The sequence below is a fragment of the Chenopodium album genome, chromosome 1 (assembly GCF_948465745.1).
Source record: "Chenopodium album chromosome 1, dcCheAlbu1.1, whole genome shotgun sequence".
In the NCBI taxonomy this organism is placed as follows: Eukaryota; Viridiplantae; Streptophyta; class Magnoliopsida; order Caryophyllales; family Amaranthaceae; genus Chenopodium; species Chenopodium album.
In genome coordinates this window covers 80424426-80443549 of record NC_137834.1, presented here as the reverse complement: position 1 = coordinate 80443549, position 19124 = coordinate 80424426, and the positions used below count along the sequence as shown (strand labels likewise).

The 19124-nt window shown below is 37.1% G+C and overlaps 1 protein-coding gene across 1 annotated transcript; it reads right to left on the bottom strand.

The window, feature by feature from the left end:
* Nucleotides 1-9572: 9572 nt before the first annotated feature.
* On the bottom strand, nt 9573-17586 carry LOC145611146 (uncharacterized). Its single transcript, XM_081666451.1, has 8 exons — nt 17145-17586; nt 13838-13918; nt 13676-13735; nt 11488-11531; nt 10411-10453; nt 10230-10301; nt 10040-10141; nt 9573-9929 (listed from the first exon to the last, which is right to left on the bottom strand). The coding sequence occupies exons 1-8, from the start codon at nt 17517-17519 to the stop codon at nt 9810-9812; spliced, it is 897 nt and encodes a 298-aa protein (XP_081522577.1). The 5' UTR covers nt 17520-17586; the 3' UTR covers nt 9573-9809.
* Between the last annotated feature and the right edge of the window lie 1538 nt (nt 17587-19124).

Genomic DNA, 19124 nt, shown 5'->3' with positions numbered 1-19124 from the left:
AATAAAATTATTTAAATAGTGTATCCATTTTAAAAGTTGTTCAAAAAAATATATCGATTTTTTTAAATAAAAAAAAAAACACGGGCGACAAGTGTGGCCTAGCACGGCACGATGCCCACCTCTACTATGTATGTTAGTCAAGTTAAGTTTGCTAATTGGTTCTTATTTGAATTATTTAATTAAACTAATTTAAAAACAAATTTTTTTTTTAGAAAACCACGATTCCCCAAACCTAGCCACCCCAACAGTGCCTCCTACCCGCCGCTGGTGCCCAGACCCTTCTCCCCGCGCCGATGCCGCACCCCTTTCCCTCTATATTTCCTCTTCAAAAAACAATTCCGATCAAAACTCTAAGCCTAACCCTAACCTCAAACGATGTTCAATTTCTTCAAATAAATCATAGATAATTTTTTAAAGTTGGGGAAAGAATTATCTCAATTTTTCTTCAATTTGAGAGGAGGGGAATTCAGGTTGTTTTGTTAAAGCAAGGGAGTGAGATTTTGTAGATTTCGTGGGTTAGGGTTTGGTTGGTGGCACGACGGGGGAAGGGAAAGGGTCAGCTAAGGATTAAAGGTAAGGGGTGGGTCGCCTGGCGATGGAGGACCAGTATGGCCGATCACCAGGGTGGGGAAGGGGTTGTTAGTAAGTGAAAGGGTGGCTAAGTGGTAAATTGGTGGAGGGGTTGTGGAGATCAGGGAAAGGAACGAAGGAAAGGGAGAGGGGTGAGGGTTGGGGTTTTCACTGGTGATGGGCGCCGGCCAGCTGGGGCTGGCTGGCAAACAGCAATTTGGCTAGGATGATGATGGTTTTTTTTTTTTTAAAAAAAAAAAATTATTTTTTAAAAGTTATTATTATTATTATTATTATTATTAAAGTAAGTAATTAAATAATATTAATAAGAACCAATAAGTGACATACTGACAGTCACGTGGCACAATTAACCTTAATGGCTAAAGTCATTAACTCCGGTATATTGTGACTTTTTCGTGAAATGGAATGATATATGGTGAATTTGAAAATTTTTGATGGTATATGGTGAATTATGTAAAAACTCAGGGGTATATGATGAAAAAACCGTTTTTTTTTAATTGTTTTTTGTTTAACTAGTATTTAGGGCCGAGCGATGCCGCGGGTTATTATATGGGGTTTACTTTTAATATATGTTTAATTAACGCAGCGAATCGGAAAAATGTGGGTAAAATTACTGTTTAGTGCTTATCTTGAATGTCTAATTTAAAAATATTCCTAGCATTATTATTTATGTTACGAACGTTCAATTGGCCCCAGAATCATTGGAGCCTCGGTGGGGGTAAGGGAAGGGATTTTGTTCATGGTGAGGCTCGAACCTCGCACCCCGAGGATGTGAGGCAACCACCTAGGCCATTGCACCACGAGCTCTTCCTAGCATATTGAAGGTAACAAATTAAAAACATTATGAAGAATTAAATCCACAATTCTAAACAATAATATTAGTTTGGTCTAGAATATTTTTAAGGTTTTAAACTAGGTTAGGTCGAAGACCGATAATATAAATTTCTTAAATTGGAGACAGCTTCGATTATGATTTTTGAACAATCGTATTTTAGATTAGTGAAAATAAGGTCGAGGACTAAGGAAAAGTCAAAATTATAAGATATAGATGAACTATTTTTACAATGTTACTAATTACTGGAATTTTAAATCTGACCAAACGAATTAAAATTTATAAGAGGGATATACTCCACAAGGGGTTTTATCACAAATTTGCACATAATCATTATTTATTAACATCAAATTAGCCGTTAGAGATGAATACTAAGCATCCTAAAACATTATGGCCTGTACTGTTCAGCTTAATTTTTGTTCAGTTTAGTTTAGTTCATTTCCTAATTTTCTTCTCTAAAAAACAATTCATTTCAGCTCTATTCAGTTCAACTTAGCTCCAATCAGTTCAGTTCAGTGCAGTTCAATTGCTTTCAGTAAATCGGAACATGCCCTTAGTATTGCATATATACATTATTTGAAATGTAAGAAAAATTGCTCTATCGAACTTATATTCCACATAGTTAACCCAACCGAGTTAGTTGGCCAAACACCTTGAGAATTAGCGATTATTGTATCAAATTACTGCATACACTTTCTAGTAGATTACATTTCAATTTACGTACAAAAGTGTTGGGGATTTTCTAGTAAACAAGGGTCACAAAGAAATGGAAATGAAATTATAGGAAAAAAATCTTCGAGGTGTGAACGGGATCATTTTCTTAAAAGTATAATTCAGACCCTATACTACAACCGGGTATTACGCACGGAAATTACTTAGGAGATACAACAAAGAATAATTACTATCAACTGTAGAACGATAGCGATTCAATGTTATTAAAATGTTTGTGATTTTGTGAAAATGAACACCTTGATAAGATAGAAGTTATATTTCATCTGACAACCACCATTCATCATATAAGGAATTTCTCATACATATATATACTACCTCCACTCACTACAAGAAAACAGGTCATTTCCGACGGAACCCTTCCGACGGACAAGAAAATCCGTCGGAAAGTACGAAATTTCCGACGGAATTAAATTCCGTCGTAAATTTACGACGGATTATAACCCGTTTCCGACGGAATTTAATTTTTTTTTTAAAAAAAAAAAAGGAAAAAACCCCAAAACCCTAACAATAAAACGGCGCCCCAACCCCCCTCATTCACAATCCGCCTCCCTCCTCTCATCTCTTCCTCTTTTGATCTTCTCCTCCCTTTCTCTCTCCTCATGCTCTCTCTCTCCTCCTCCTCCTACTCTTCTCACGCTTTCTCTCTCCTCTCCTCCTCCTCCTTACTCTCTTCTCAGCCAAGCTTTACTCTCTTCTCAAGCAAGCTCTCCTCCTTTTATGTCGTTTATGGTGATGTTAGTCAAATTAATGGTTTTTAAGGTCAAATTCGACCATGAAAATCCTAGATCTAGGGTTTTTGTGGTCGAATTTGGCCTTGTTAAACCAAGTTCGTGGTTAATTTCAAAGTTTTTTTTATCTTAAGGTACGTTCTAATTTTTAATTTTGATTTTTTATTTAATTTTTGGATGATTTTCGGTGGTGGTGGATCTAAATTTGGGTTATTTTCGGTGGTGGCTGTGGTCTGGGTCGTATTATGGTGATTTTCGTGGTGGTTGTGGTTTGGTTAGTGTATTCGGTCAGGGTGGTGTGGGTTTTGGTGGGGTTTTGTTAGGGGTGGGTAGTGTGGGTTCGGTTGGGTTCGGTTAGGGGTGGCTGGGTTTTGGGTTGGGGTGGTTGGGTTTTGGGTAATTAGGTGGTGTGGGTTTGGTGGGGTGGTTGGGTGGTTGGGTTTTGGGTAATTGGGTGGTGTGGGTTTGGTTGGGTGGCTGGGTTTTGGGTAATTAGGTGGTGTGGGTTTGGTGGGGTGGCTGGGTTTTGGGTAATTGGGTGGTGTGGGTTTGGTTGGGTGGCTGGGTTTTGGGTTAGGTGGTGTGGGTTTGGTGGGGTGGCTGGGTTTTGGGTAATTGGGTGGTGTGGGTTTGGTGGGGTTCGGTCAAGGGTGGTTGTGGGTTGGGGTTTTGGTGTGGTGTTTCGGTTAAGGTGGGTAGGCTGTGGTGTGGTTCGTTGAGAGGGGCGTCTTGGGTGGTTGGAGGTGGTGATACGTCGTGCCGGTGGTGGCACGGCGTATTTTTTTTAATTTCCTGAAATTATTTTCCGACGGAATTTCCGTCGGCAATTTTCGACGAATTTTAAATTCCGTCGGAAATTTCCGACGGATTATGCCGGTACCGGAAAATCACTAATGACGGAAAATTTCGTCGGAAATTTCGTCGGAAAAGTGTTTCCGACGAAATTTTCGTCGGAAAAGGTCATTTTTCCTACAAACACTTCTCCGACGACGACTTCCGACGGAATTCCGTCGGAAACAAGTTTTCCAACAGAATTAAGGGTGTTTGCGACAGATTTTTTCCGTCGGAAATGGACGAAATTCTAGTAGTGACTTCACATTACTCGCAACAAAGTACATGTTTGCGGAGGCCAAGGCAAAAGATTGAAAGGGTGATTATTGAAAAATAAGGGTATATTCTTAACTATTAATCCTACCCAAAAAAAAAAGAAAAAACAAATTCAACCTTAATTAATTAAATAACCCACCACCACGACACCACCACCTGGCATCACCGAAACCAGCCACCACCACCACCCGACAGCACCGAAACCACCCACCACCTAGCACCACCGGAACCACCCACCACCACCACCGGAACCACCTACCACGACCCATCACCACCGACGCACCAACACCACCAACGCAACAACAACACCATCACCACCGACGCACCATCACAACCATCACCACCGACGCACCAACACTATCATCACTGACGCACCAACACCACCAACACCACTGATGCACCAAGCACCATCCACAACCGAGCACCACCACCAACCCTTGAACCCACAGGAAAACCCACGAAAACACAAAAACCCTTGAATCCACCACCACCAATCAGAACTCCAAACCTTCAATCAAACCCAGAACACCAATTAAACTCACAACCGAAACCGAAACCAAAACCAAACCCACCAACGAAATCAAAACCAAAACCTTACCCTCAATCAAACCCACGAAACCACCGCACCCATGAACCTAGAAACCACGAACAAACCTTCGACGAACCCACAAACCATTCTCTATCATCAATTAAAGCTTTAATTGTGCAAATTAATCCATCAAAACTCTTCAAATCTCTAGATCTAGAGTTTTGATGGTTAAATTTGACAATATAACCTTCAAATTTGGGTTTCATCGCCAAAGAGGAAACAAAAAGCAAAAGAAGAGAGAGAAAACAGAGGCGGCGATGTAGGTGGTGGTTGCCATTGAAGATGGTGGCTGTGGTGGTCGGTGGCTGTGTCGGTGGTGATGGTGGTGGTTGTCATTGAAGGTGGTGGATTATGAAGGAAGAGAGAGAAAACTTATGAAGGAAGATGTTGAATGTAATGGAGGAGGGAAATGAATTAGGATGAATGTAGAGTTAAGTTAAAATTAATTAACCTTAGGGATTATTGTAATAAGAATAGATTTATAAATTAAATAGGATTTTTTAAATTTTTTTTATATAAGTAAGGGTATAAGTGTCATTTTGTAGGTAAAAAGTTACTAAAAAAGGAAAGAAAGTGAGTTGTTGCAAGTAATGTGAAGCGGTCAAAAAAGGAAGTTGTTGCGAGTAATGTGAAGCGGAGGTAGTATATAAGATAGTAGCTTAGTAACAAACATAACAATGCATTAAGTCATGCATTAAACAATGCTTTAAGCTATGTATTGAACAATGTATTAATACATACATAAAACAACGCATCAAACATCAAATTTTAAGATATGCATTAAACAATGCTTTAATACACTAAGTTATAATGCATTAAGCGCATGTTCTCATACGTTTATTTTCAGTTCAGTTCAGTTCAGTTCAGCTCCTAATTTCCTTATCTTATAAAATATTCAGTTCAGTTCAGTTCAGCTGAATTCAGTCAATGAGAACAGACCCTAAGTACGTAACCGCCCAACTAGTTCAAGAGAAATCAAAACTGAAACGGTAAGTAGTAACAATTGCAATAATAGTGACGAATTAGCCACTTTCTTCCTTTCTCTTAGGGCATCGATCCACAATAGAACAAACCTTTAAGAGGATATGGGGAGCTCGCAACTCTCTTGTGATTCAGAATGAAGGTCAGAACCCTGAGCAAGTTGTCAGCTATGCTTCGAAGGTTAGTGAGGAAGTTAGTGATGAGATTAATAAGGGTAGTTCTTCTGCTCTTGCGGGTGGCAGTGTGTATCAAGTGGCGTGGTCTGCTCCACCTAGGGGATGCCATAAGGTTAATACAGATGCAGGGCAAATTTCAGGGAGGGGAGCTGGTCTTAGGGCTGTAGTGCGAGACGAGAGAGGTGAGATTATGGCTTGTGCAGTGGTGCAATCTGTGGACTGCTGGGAACCGAGTATAGCCGAAGCAAAGGCCATTATGGTAGGGATGGATCTTGCAAGGGAGATGGGGCTGCGGAAGTTGGTGGTTGAAAGTGATTGCCTTCAAGTTGTTCAAGCTTTGCGTGAGAAGACGATGGGTGCCAGTGAGCTATTCTTAATTCTTGAAGATATTTTAGATCTTTGTAGTAGTTTTGATTATATTAGGTGGTCTTTTGTGAAGAGAGAGGGAAATAAGTTAGCTCATGCTTTAGCCCATTTCCAACCATGGGAATTGGGGAAGCGTATGTGGAGTGATACACTCCCCTCTCAGTTTGTTAATCTTGCCATGTCTGATTTAAGTAATTGAGTTTAGCCCTTTTGGGGTTTGTTTAAAAAAAAAAAAAAAAAAAAAAAAGAGGATTGTTTACTTTGACATGTCATCATTACACAAACCTCTTCCCTAACAAACCTTTAATCAACAATAGATAAACCTATTTATTGGTTTATGTAGGGGACCCACGACTATCAATGCAACTCATTAAATTCATCTAAACCAAAAGTAAAGAAAAAAAAAAGAGAAAAGCTTAATATTTTTACCAACTAAGCAAGTACAAACCGGTTTGTCTACACAAACCTCTCCACAACAAGAGGTTTGTTCCCACAAACCCCTTATTGCTATTGCCCTTAGTTAGTTGTATACTGCTACCTTATTCATATGTTGTCTAAATTATAACACCTTAACCAAATGACTTAGAATTAACATAACACGAATAATAATCAACTAAATACTTTAAATGCTCCAACAAAAGTATTGTATATACTCCTCAATACCCTCCTCCAAAAAAAAAAGAAAATCTTTAACATTTCCACCCATAAAATCTTTAACAAATAAATAAACCCTTGGGGGTATAATGGGGATGAGGAAAGTGTAGGTAGGACTTGGGAGTAGAAGTGTAGAACTTGAGAGCAAGATCCGGCGGAGTATGCGTAGGGCCACAAAATAGAAGTGTAAAGAATCAGATTCTCACTTGAAGTAGAATTAGATAGGATGATGCCAAGATAAAGATAATGATACATGACTCACCTATTTGTTTGGACATTAAAACTTTCTGCTACACTCTCCATTATTTAAGTGATAAGATGCCACTCCCACTTTATTTTTATATTTTGTCAAATATTTGCTTTTTTTAGTAAATCCTTTTTGAGTTTTGTGACCCCGTGTTTCCACTTGTTGCCCATTATATGCGGCTACTCTTTGATTTTTCATATTGTTACTAACTTGTATAAGGTCTGTTTTGATTTATTGAATTGAGTTGAACTAAACTAAACTGAATCGATTAAAGCTAAATTAAACTGAACTAAATAGAGCTGAAATGAATTATTTATGAGAGAACTCAACTGAATTTAAGGTGAAGAGAACATGCCCTTAGTGTTATTCACAATAATGACAACTATATTTAATTAGTTATAGCTTATAAGGACCCTTTTTTTTTTTTTTTTTTTTTTTTTTTGGTTTTGTTTTGTTTTCATTGTAGGGAGAGGGACATTACTTGGGAACTAGATCTTCACGGCTTTATGGGTTCTGTATTTGCAAGAAAGTCAACCCCAACACCTTCATTTTGGTGTGATTCAAATACAAACTTCTAGAATATTATTGAAATAGTATATAAAATTATAAACTAATCATGAGGTTCAATCATCAGCTTATAAAATATGATATTGACATAGTTGAAATCCATGATTGGTTTATATTTTCTGTTAATTATGAAACAAATCAAATCTTGCTTGGTTGTGTATATGGGTGTTAGGGATGTGAACAGCCAAAACATTTTCTTTTTTTTTTCTAAAAAAAAAAAAAAACACTCCATTTACTTCTAATTGCAACACTTGACAATTTATACTCCCCTCCACTAGGGTTTCACTTGATAAGCCTGGGTTTGGAGAGTTCGGTTCCGCACCATATTATTATCTCGGATGTTGCTTGGAAGGATGATGGCAATCGCGCGGGTTTGGGTTGGTCTTTGCTCAAAACAACGCACAATGACAATGTTGGGAAGGGGGAATATGATTTTGGATCGGCAGATTCGACAGTCCATGCGAAGGCTCTGACTTGTTTGAAAAGCCTCAAATGGGCGTTAAAGGTTCATTTAACTTCTATTGAAATTTACACTGATTCCTTTAACTTGGTTAGTATGTTACAAGATGATTGCTCACAAGACATTCGGCTTGTCTGGACGCTTCAGGAGATACGCAACAAGGGCAAGTTGTTTACATCTTGTACTATTAGGAAGGTGGACAGGGATATGGTGGTCGATGCTCACAATAAAGCTCAGTTAGCCATTGGGTTGGCTTTATCCTTTGAAGATATAACTGTAATTTAGTTAGTTTTCTCTTTTCTTGTTTGTTTACATGATATCAAAAAAAAAAAAAAAAAAAAAAAAAGACAATTTTTTTTTTTGAGCAGAAAGAATAATATCATTAAATAAAAGCCATATAGCATCTACAATAATTGTTATCCCAACTTTATATTACGTTCATTAATTGTTATCCCAACTTTAGAGTATTATTTTTGAGATATAAAAAATTCCAAATTAGTAGATAACAATTAATGGACGTAATATTATTTATCATACAATCTCTGGTGCATTGCATGGATACACTTTATTCATAACAAAAATTTCTCTTTGGATCACCATTCTTTATTCACTCTTCTTGACAGATTCCTACCACCCTTAATTATTGGCAATGAAGCTGCCAAAAATAGGTGATGCTTGCACCTTAAAATATTCATAGACACACGTCACACAAATCAAATCAATACAAGTAATCTAATTCTCGTATAAATAAACTAATAAAAAGCTATAAAGTAGATAATAAAATAAAAGATTCAAAGTTAAATAATGCACCCCTTTCAACAGTTGAACTTCCTAGAAGGATCAGAGTATCATATCACGGATACAAAGCTCAAGAAAAAGAGGAAAGCAACACAAGTCCAATCAGATTAGGTTAATTATTTTTGGCACAATCATGAAAGTTTTCCAAATACCATGTCACTTTCCTTATGTTAAAATAGAAATAAAGGAGACCCAGAAAATATTATGTCATCCATCAACTAAAAACAGTGTTTAAATCTACATATTATAGAGTTTGAAAATTGCCTATATATAAATCTCTTGTATGAGCTGAACAATTTGTTCATCATTCATCAGATCTATGCAATATAATATGGGTCTGAGCGCCGACAAAATACTAGGTCCAAAATATTGAGTAATTTACTCCGTAATACAAAGCCTAGCCCTCAAAGAGAAGACATTTAATTTGTTTTGGGAGGAAGTAAAAGTAAATTACTAAATAACTTGAGGTGCTAAACAACATGGGTATAGCTCAAAACATGAGATGATAACTGAAAAATGATATGGATTGATTCGGCTCATACAAAGAGATTGCGATGATTCAAACAGGCTAAGCTCAATACTAGCAGAAGCAACCCTATTGCTGTTTTTGCTGTGGGCTGTGGCTCACAAGTCACACCAGCACTAAGCAGGAAAGCATCTGGGCAATTCGGCCACCCTAATTGACTAAGCAGTTTTATATTCCTGAAACCTAATAGTATAAGAATCTGATCTACAAGAATCATGTCTGATAACAAAATATGTTGAAAATAATATCACAAGGTGTGTTTAATCTCTGTGACCCTGCTCCATAATAAAACTTGTTTTTCATGATACATACAAAGTCATAGGAACTATACAAGAAAAATTGGTTGTAGATTGTATCCATGTTTTGTAGAGTGATTGAACTACTATTTCAGATTTAGTATACACTACAACTTACAAGTTATGACATAGCAGCCTCACAGCAGCTGTAAATAGATACTAAAGTGCATTCATCAGCCATCTCGGCAACGCCAATGATGCCTTCATCCCAAGCCTACTCAAGAACAAGGCATATAGGATGTGTAGAAGAAACACGAAGAAGCAACAATTTAGCAAGAGCTGCCAGAAAAAGGGAGTGTAAGCTTGATGGCTATGTCATACAGAAATAAGAAATGATTTTTTTTTGGTTTTCTCTTTATTTGATACTTGAATGGATCTAGAAGTCTTACCAGAGTACCAAATATAGCATATATAGTATTCATTGATGGAACTGTATTAAATCCTAATGAGTTGAGTATCAAGGTGAGGGTAGCATGTACATTTACTGTGATCTGCAACAAAGGACAACACTGTTAAGGTGCACTCTTTTGTCTGACCACAAGAAAGAGTTCTATAGGAAGGAATCATCTAATTACATACCAAAGCAAGTATGTTTTCCCTTATCAAGAACGAGGTTGTTACAACATAACCCAAGGCTCCTACTGCTCGCACCTGCATCTCAAACAAAAAAAAAGTTTTCCTCATCTATGCAACAACTGAAAGTAAAGCTTAACAAACTAGGAAACAAAACTTTTTAGGCAGAGGTGGGAAAGAGCCATACCAGTGTGCACAAGAAGATCGAAAGCCTCCATTTGACTTGTAGCCTAAGCAACCAAATCCCGAAAATAAACGTAAAAATACAAAGAAAAAAGAATGGCAAAAAGAAATGGGAATGCAGCAGACACAAAAGAATAGATACAATAGACTAAAGCATAGTTACTTAATGAGACGCGCTAGTATGACATTGTGTAAAGCCATACAGTTTTGAAATTCTCTATCTAATTTGTTAAGTTAGGCAAAATTGTACTACTTTTATGATATAATTCGTCTTTATCAGTTTGCGGTTTGTTGAAAGGCGCACGCAGGGGGGGGGGGGGGTTAGGTAACTCTGGACCGAAGATACAGGAGTTTCAACAGACATCAAAAAATAGATTAATACAGTCATGCCGAAAGTAATTGCGTACTTCTTGATAGCAAGTGTTGTATAATAGAAAAATAATGTATACCAATAAAAGATGTCAAAATTAAGAATTAAGCACCTAGGTAACATGACAATACAGCATCAGTTCCTATCAAGCATGCTAAGCAAGAGTATTCTGATACCTTTTTTATTCCAAGCCAAAAATATTGAAGCAAATTTACAAAACCAACAAAAAGAATGGCATCAGGAAATTGAAATGAACAATCTTATTTTACTACGGAGTACTTTAAGAGAAAGAGTTCATTTCGCCTGTTCCAGAGAAGCAATGGGGTATTTTCAACAGTCGGAGCATTATAGAAAGCTAATTTTTTTTGTCGTTTCCCTCAGTTCAACATAAATTCCTGTATCTGTTCTTGATTCCGCCCTTGCATTTCTCACCAGGGAAGAACAATCAGGGACGGTACTTAAGTTGTCTACCCAGAGTCCCAGATACAGTTTTAATCTTAGCAATGCTTATTGGCATGCGGATAACTGGATGCATATATATATATGAAAGGTCCAACAAAACTTTCATGAACTTTTATCAGCCAGAAAGAACAACAAAGTCTCTTCCAGTCATAGACCAGAAATGGAGCAAAGTACAGGTGAAGGACAGATGATAAAGCAAGTGGTCAATAATCATGAGAGTGCCGAAGAAAACAAGATAAAGCCATATACCTCCACAAAGAGCCCATGGTGAATCCAAGTAATCCATGCATTAACTGCAATAAATGAAACCATAACTTTTTGTATTAAGAAGCACAAGCCCATAAGCACAGTATCATGTATAATCTTTAAAATTTATGAAAATTGACCACAGTGAGTACTAAGTATGGTCTTTAAGCTCATCCAACAAAGTACACTTGCAGTCATGCCAAAACATGACTTGACGGTGTCAAACAAGGTTGGTTTCCCCTCCACCAGCTGACACCAAGTCGCCAAGTCAAATGCCGGAATTTCTACCACTTTTTGCAGCAAAATTGACACATAGTTTCTCCAAATCACTTGGATTTATGGTTTCCTCATCTTTATTTTGTGGGTTAATAATTTATTATACTATCCTTTGATAAAATTTGTTGAGGGGTTTTATTTTGTTGGGGAATCTTTCATCAATGGATTGTAGAGCTGTCAAGCATCTCATACGAATTATAATCTTGGTGAAAATGATACCAATGAGCAATAGCCAAAAGATGATGAATTTTCTGCAGTTTAGAGTATAGAAATGACAAGTGATCAGATCGTGTAGTTATAAATAAAACAGAGAAATTCCTTGTGTAAACAAGGAAATAATGACCAAGCTTTTGACTTTTTGAGAAGTTATACAAGCAATCAAGTTTCTTTCTTTTATTTCAAAAGGAGGAAAAGTCATTTCTGCATCTTACGATTCTTACCACAGCTTTGAACTTATATTTAGCTATACATGTGCAATCATGCTCAATAAATTGTCAAAAGCTGTAGATCTTTACTTTCAAGTGTTGGATATTGATTATTACAACGTTAAAGCAATTATAAAAAGCAATTCAGGTTTTCTTCAATAGGCAACCTTAGAGAAGGCACACATTGACATGTTTATTGTAGGGTTTGGAACTTGAAAACAGTGGTAAGGGAGATACAAAATGTTGAGACTTGAGAGTTTCAAAAACAAATACAAGTCACAGAAGATTCAGAGGATGATGAAGGTGTAAAGATGAGGGAGTGGTGTAAAGATGAGGGAGTTATTAGCACACTCTTATTGGGTAAGGTACGAGTATCAAGGTTTTTTTTTTTTTTTGCTAGTCTGACAAGTATGGGAGTCTTTGATGAGCTATCAAGGCAAAAGAATAAAAGGAAAACCATCTCGAAGAATTAATCATCATAAAGGATATAGTGGATATTTCCAGCGAGGGTGGAAGCAAGCAAGAAATAAAAATAAGTGAGGTGTGGGAGATGTAGGCTCAAGCAAACAGATGATAAAAGGTGGGATACGCACGCAGACCACAATTATATTACAGAATGAAAATGATAGCCTCAACAATTATATGGTACGGGAGGAGTCAAAATGTAAAAGTCCCCAACCATGTTTGTTGGTAAGGAAAGGGACAGTTTACAATGACTGCTTGATAAGTTATGAACCTCCCAATCTCAAGCTTGGTTTTAGTAAGTCATCAAAGAGGGATAAAAAAAAAAGTTAAGATATGTACACAAACTGTGTATTTTGCAGGGATCGAGGAAACAGAAATTCTAAATTATTATACTAAATAAAGAAATGTGATGAGGAGGAAATCAAGAATCACTTCTCTGATAGGTACATATTTTACAGGAGTAACAAGACTATTACTAAGCTCCATTAGCTTGTAATATTGACTAACTGTTTCACTTAATTTGCATTAGTGTAACTATACAATTAAAGGAGGAAATGAAGAGAAAAGCTGATGGAAGAAGTAAAACATATCAACGCAAGTCCGCTTTTAAAAGTTGTAGCCTAATCCAAAGGATTACCTATTACGGTATTACCCTACACTTTAGAATCTAGGTCATCACAATTTTAATTCCGCAGATGTGAATACAAGAAATTAAGCAGATACAAGTACAGCACACATAAAAAAGAATATTTCTTCCGTTTTTTTATTATTGCATCATATGGTTTGTGTACAAATATTATGGTAGTGGAAAAAAGTAAGAGAGAGAAAGGTAAAAATACAAAATTGTCCATGTGACATATTAATAAATTAAAAAGTAAGTGTGAAAAAGCAAGGGTATGTTGGGTATTTGTAGTGTGAACACAAATAATTTTTTTCCTAAAGAGGAAATGGTGCAATATTTGTGAAACTTCCTAAAAAGGCAAGTGGTGCAATAATAAAAGAACGGAGGAAGTATTTGATTTTACCACATAGGTTAATGCTTTCACAGGCCCTGACAGCACAAGTAATAGCACTGCTGTTGCAACCTGTAAGAGCAAAGAAACTAAATACATTACAACTGAAAGATAGATCATCAACAGCAGAAAAAATTACAATAATAAGGTGCAAAACTGCAAATGAGATTGTACCATTGTTTTACGCCCAGCAGCAATACCCCAACGCATGGAAGTGATTACTATTGGCAATGCGAAAAAGCATCCAAAATAATTCTGCACAAACCAACAGCGAACTGAGAGTCTCTTGGATAATTATAAGAGAATATAAGTTTAGAGCATGCTGGAGAAATTGTTTCAAGCATTTTCCAAATGAGAAGAATCGTTTACAGACAAAAGTAATTCTAAGTAAATGTTGACTACAACACTTAAGTGAGAAGCACTCGAGTGGAAAGCACTAGAGTAAGAACTGAGAAGCCACAAAACAGAAACCACTTGATGGAGATATGACCTTTTCTTGCTGGGAGAAAAAGTGATATGTTAGAAGTTGAATATGATAGATGATATCATACTGAACTTAGTTTGACACCAAGATTGTGAGAAAAAGTGATAAGTACAACTTTCCTCATGTCTACTCGATTATGGATGCATCCAGATACAGAATCACCAATTTAGCAATAAATTACGCAGCCCTTATTTTGATTGCCAGTAGGCCATTGTTTGTAACCCTCGTTGGTTTATAGATCAATGACAGGTTAGTTCAAAGAATTCACTGAATATCTCTCCTCTCACATTTTTCATTCACTATTTATGCCCCTGCCTCGCCAAAAGGCCATCCAGTCCTCCTTTACTTCCCCTTCTCACAATCAGCTTCCCTGTAGTAGTAATTTTGTATTACTGGCTTACTGCAAGTCTCAGAATTTTTATTTCTTCTCTTTCATTCAACAATTCTTTGTTTGATTCAACTTATCCTGTCAAAAACTTGTCTTATTTTAACTCATTCTATTAAAAGTTATCTTATCTATGTACTTCCTTTTTTCTATTAAGTTGCACCATTTCTCTAAAATAGAAATATCATAATAATTGCACCATTCATTTTATTAAGTATGAATTTTTCTATGGAATAACCTATATACTCCTACTTTTCACATGGGACTAATTCCTACTTTCCATAATTCATGTACTTTTCTTTGTTTACAGGCCCCTTCGTATGCCCCTACTTTTTCTTCTAAATTATTGTGCCAAAAAGAAATAGTGCAACTAAGTAAAAAAACAAAGGAAGTATGAAATTGTTTGAAGACAACTTATTTTGTCTGAAAATAAGTCTAAATAGGTTAAAATAACTTGAACCAAGCAAATTAAATGGGACCTTACTCTCCCTTCTCCAGGACAAAAAAACCCACCTCAGACTACCTCTCTTTAACTTCATATATCCCTTCTCAATCTGATAGAACTAGTAATCAAGCACAGTAATGATGCAAAATTTACCAACAATGAGGAAAGCAACTTAGATATATGCTTATTTCTATCAACATGTTTGTAACATTAAACTAAGGAATGCTCACAAAACGCGCCACAAGAGGTCCATCTGACTACAGCCATACAGGACTAAGTAGCAACTTGTTCAGGTTAACATCACCATCGCCTATAGAAAACTGTAAACAACCAATTCCGCAAGAACTCATGCCATAAACCCTCTGGACTACATATGCTAGCTCTTATCTCCATCATAACATGTGTTTGAACTTCTTAACAATCAATTGTAATGCTTAAATCATGATGGATGATTGGGTGCAAGAGTTTACATGAACTATTGCGATGTCATAGTTATGGAACAAATACCCTAATATATACATTAATCCTATTTAGCGATGTTTTACTTACAGCACTTTTTACAAATGATTGCATAAAACTGAAGGCACACTAAGGCAATTGGGTCCTGCACTCTTGCTGTGCCTAGGTGCCCCTTGTACACACTTTAGTGCACCTCACTGAAGAAAGGCAGTACAGAAACCTTTTTAAAAACCTGACTAATGCGCTTCACCTAGACAAAAATAATCGTTCTACCCCAACGCCTAGCACACCAGCACCTAGGCACCCCTTAGGCACACTTCTTCATAGACTGGGAGCACGTGTGTTTCAGACCATTGATAAATCATAATACCATTAACCTAGAGCGAGTCAATTTTCTGAACAATATAGGTCTATTCAAAAAGGCTGGTATAGTAGGAGTGTCTGCGGTTGTACACTTGTACTAACTATTTACGGAGGTTTTTGGCACAAGTACACAACTAGCCATTGAAATAGTAAAGTAAATTAAAGAACCACTATCCTAAATAGCTTTTTAAACACTACCCCAAAAGCCAAACTCAGCTTAAAATTACTTTGCCCAACACTATTAATGGTATGAACTTTTGAGTCATTTGATTTACTCCAAAGGCAATGAACAAAAACAACCATATTCTAAATGTTTAAGGGGAGGGGTCATTAGATTTAACACGTAACATGTCGGAAATGGAATAGAACCTCACACTGATTGTGCGATTTAAAGAACCCCATACCTATTTGTACATGTTTGGTTCAATTTTAGAACTTTTTTGTTTTCCCCTGTTCCTAGTGTTTGGTTGATACGTTCACTTTTGAACACGTTTGATAAGGGGTGTTTTTTTTCTTTGGTTGGAAAATGGAAACATATTCAATTAAACCATCAATGTAACCAAGTGTTTGGGTAAAAAATACCATTACCTAGGGCCTAGGGGACATGGTTTCCATCAATTTGTTACCTCTCTAAAACCTAAGGTAACAATTAGCCTTACCCTCCTCAAACAAAATGAAAGAGTTAAGTTTAAGTGATTCATTTTCATAGTTAAATCAAACAAATGGAAAGCTAAGAATTAAATGGTTCCTTTTTCCCCCTCTTATTTGTTTCCTTTCCATTCTGTTCCAATGTTCATACCAAACGATCTCTTATGATGGAACCCATATATGCTTACAGGAAATATAGTGATAAATTCTAAAATTGAGCAAACATTGTCCCTGGGAAAACAGTCTAATTCATGCTTCCAATGAAGTGATAATAAATTCACAGTACAATAATGAAATTGATAAGACTGAGTTTAATAAACTGAGCAAACATTCCTATGACCAACGGCCGTTCTCGGCGATAAGAATCACAAGATCAATCCACAAGTGAATTAGATAGTCACTGCAATTCAGCTCTGTCAATCAATATAATCACCCCAGAGTCGTATAATTATTCAAACAAAATTAACATATGTATAGCACTTGCATAAATTCGAACTGAACTGATAATTGTTTATTGCATAAACTTCCAATTACACTATACCACAAAAATAACCTGGAATTAACACAAATTGAAGTAAACCCAGAACACAATTACACAAATATGCACAGCAAACCAATCTCTAAATTCAGGAACAATATTTACTGCAATAAACAATCTTAACATAATCGTAAAACCCAATTAAAAAAAAACCCTAACCTCAATAGCAAGAGAATTACTGAGAAGATAAGTCAATCCAGCAACAGCAGCAAACATGGCACACTCCACTAATCTCAGCGTTTTCTGATAAACTGAACTATCAGAGGCCAAATCTTCAAGACACCCAGAATCATCTTCATCATTTAACCTTTCTTGTTCATTGCCCCAGAAAGAAGGAACAATGTCTTCAACCTTGAAAGCTGCTCTGGGTTTGAAGGAGGAAGAAGAGAGAGAAAATGAAGCTGGAAAAGCATTGTAATGGCGGAAGAATTTGATGGGTTTGGGATTGAAAGAGGGGAATTGAGAGTGAAGAAGGAAGGGAGGAGGTGAGTAGAGAGGAGAGTGATAATGGTGGAGTTTCAATAATTTGTTCATTTTTAAAAATTTGATGAAAATCTTCCATTATCACAACAAAGTAATGCTTGGTTCCAGTTGAGGGAGGAGGGGTTCGGCCCGTTTAAGAATGTCGTCTTTCTCAGCTCACGGGGCGAACCTTGTATGGAACAACCCGACCAGGTTAGCGGGCTAGACACTTTGTGAATTCAATTGTTTGAATTTTTTTTTAACAACAATTGCTTGTGTATGCATACATGAATTGCAAATGAAGACCCTTCTTTTTTTTTTTTTTTTTTTGAAGGAAAGGTGCTATTAAATAAAATTAGTTCATTACAACAGCAGTGTTTGTAGCTAGTACATCACCAGCAAAATCAGTAGCATAACTACCCGTTGCATAATTACCATCTTTAGCAAGTTGTAAGATACAGACAGGGGGGGGGGGGATTAATCAAAATACATTTTTCGTTCAACACCCCTAACAAGCACCTAGCTTCCTTCGCCAAAATGTCAGCCACTCCATTTGTGCTTCTCTGTTCAAAGTGCATACCCAGCGGGTGGAGCTCCTGTAGCAGGTCCCTGCAATTTGTAATACAATTAGAGATGTTCGCACTAATTTGATCCTGTTTGATTTCATCTACTGCTCTTTTTGCATCCGAACACAACATGGCGTTCTTTCATCCTCTTTCTTTGATCCATTGAAGGCTAAGTTGTATGGCCTTTAACTCCGCATCATGGCTCGAGGGAGCATAACCCTTCCAAATGAAGCCTTCCACCCATTCCCCAAGGTTGTTGCGGCATACTACAACACATCCTGTTTGGAGTGTGGCTGGGAGGAATGAGGCATCACAATTGATTTTTAGCGGGGGGGGGGGGGGGGGGGAGGAAGGGACCATGCTATAGTCGAGGGCTTTTGACTTTCTGGGATATTTCTAGAGTAGAAATACTCAGAAGCAGCCCATGAGCATTGGCGGACTGTGAAGGAGATAGGAGAGTTGATTTTAGAGAAGATCCAATCGTTTCTTCTCTTCCATATGTGCCACAAAGCAAAACAGAAATTAACATCCCAAGGGATGTTATTATTAGCTGGTGAGCTGCACTCCAAATTTTTTGTGATCCAATCAGCCCAGGATAGGTTTATGTGCAGCACTGTCGGGCAAGGCATGAGATCCCAAAATTCTTTGGCTCTAGGGCAGTGTATGAAGATGTGGCTACAAGATTCTTCCATGGAGGGACAGAAAGTACAGGTTGGTTGTATTTGTGGGATACGGTTATGTAGATTTGAGTTACTTGGTAACCTTTCCCAGAGCAGCTGCCAGAGAAAGTATCAAATTTTAGGAAAGGTGGGAGCTTTCCAAACTCTTTTCCAGTTAAAGGAGGAGAGTTGGAAATTAGGCTTTGTTAGGTGAAGTAGCTCTGTGTTTGCTTTGTTGGAATCAAATTTGTTTCTGTAGGTCCACAACGAGAAAGAGGAATCAGGGGAGTTGGATAAAGAGATGGTAGAAAGAATATAGAATAGAGACTCAGGGATAGGGAAAGAAAGAAGCATTTCCATTTGGTCTTTGGTTTGAGAGCTTAAGGAGGGGATATCACCCAACTTTAGAGGTTTGTGGATTGGCCCAATGAAATAGTGACGCAGAGGTTTGT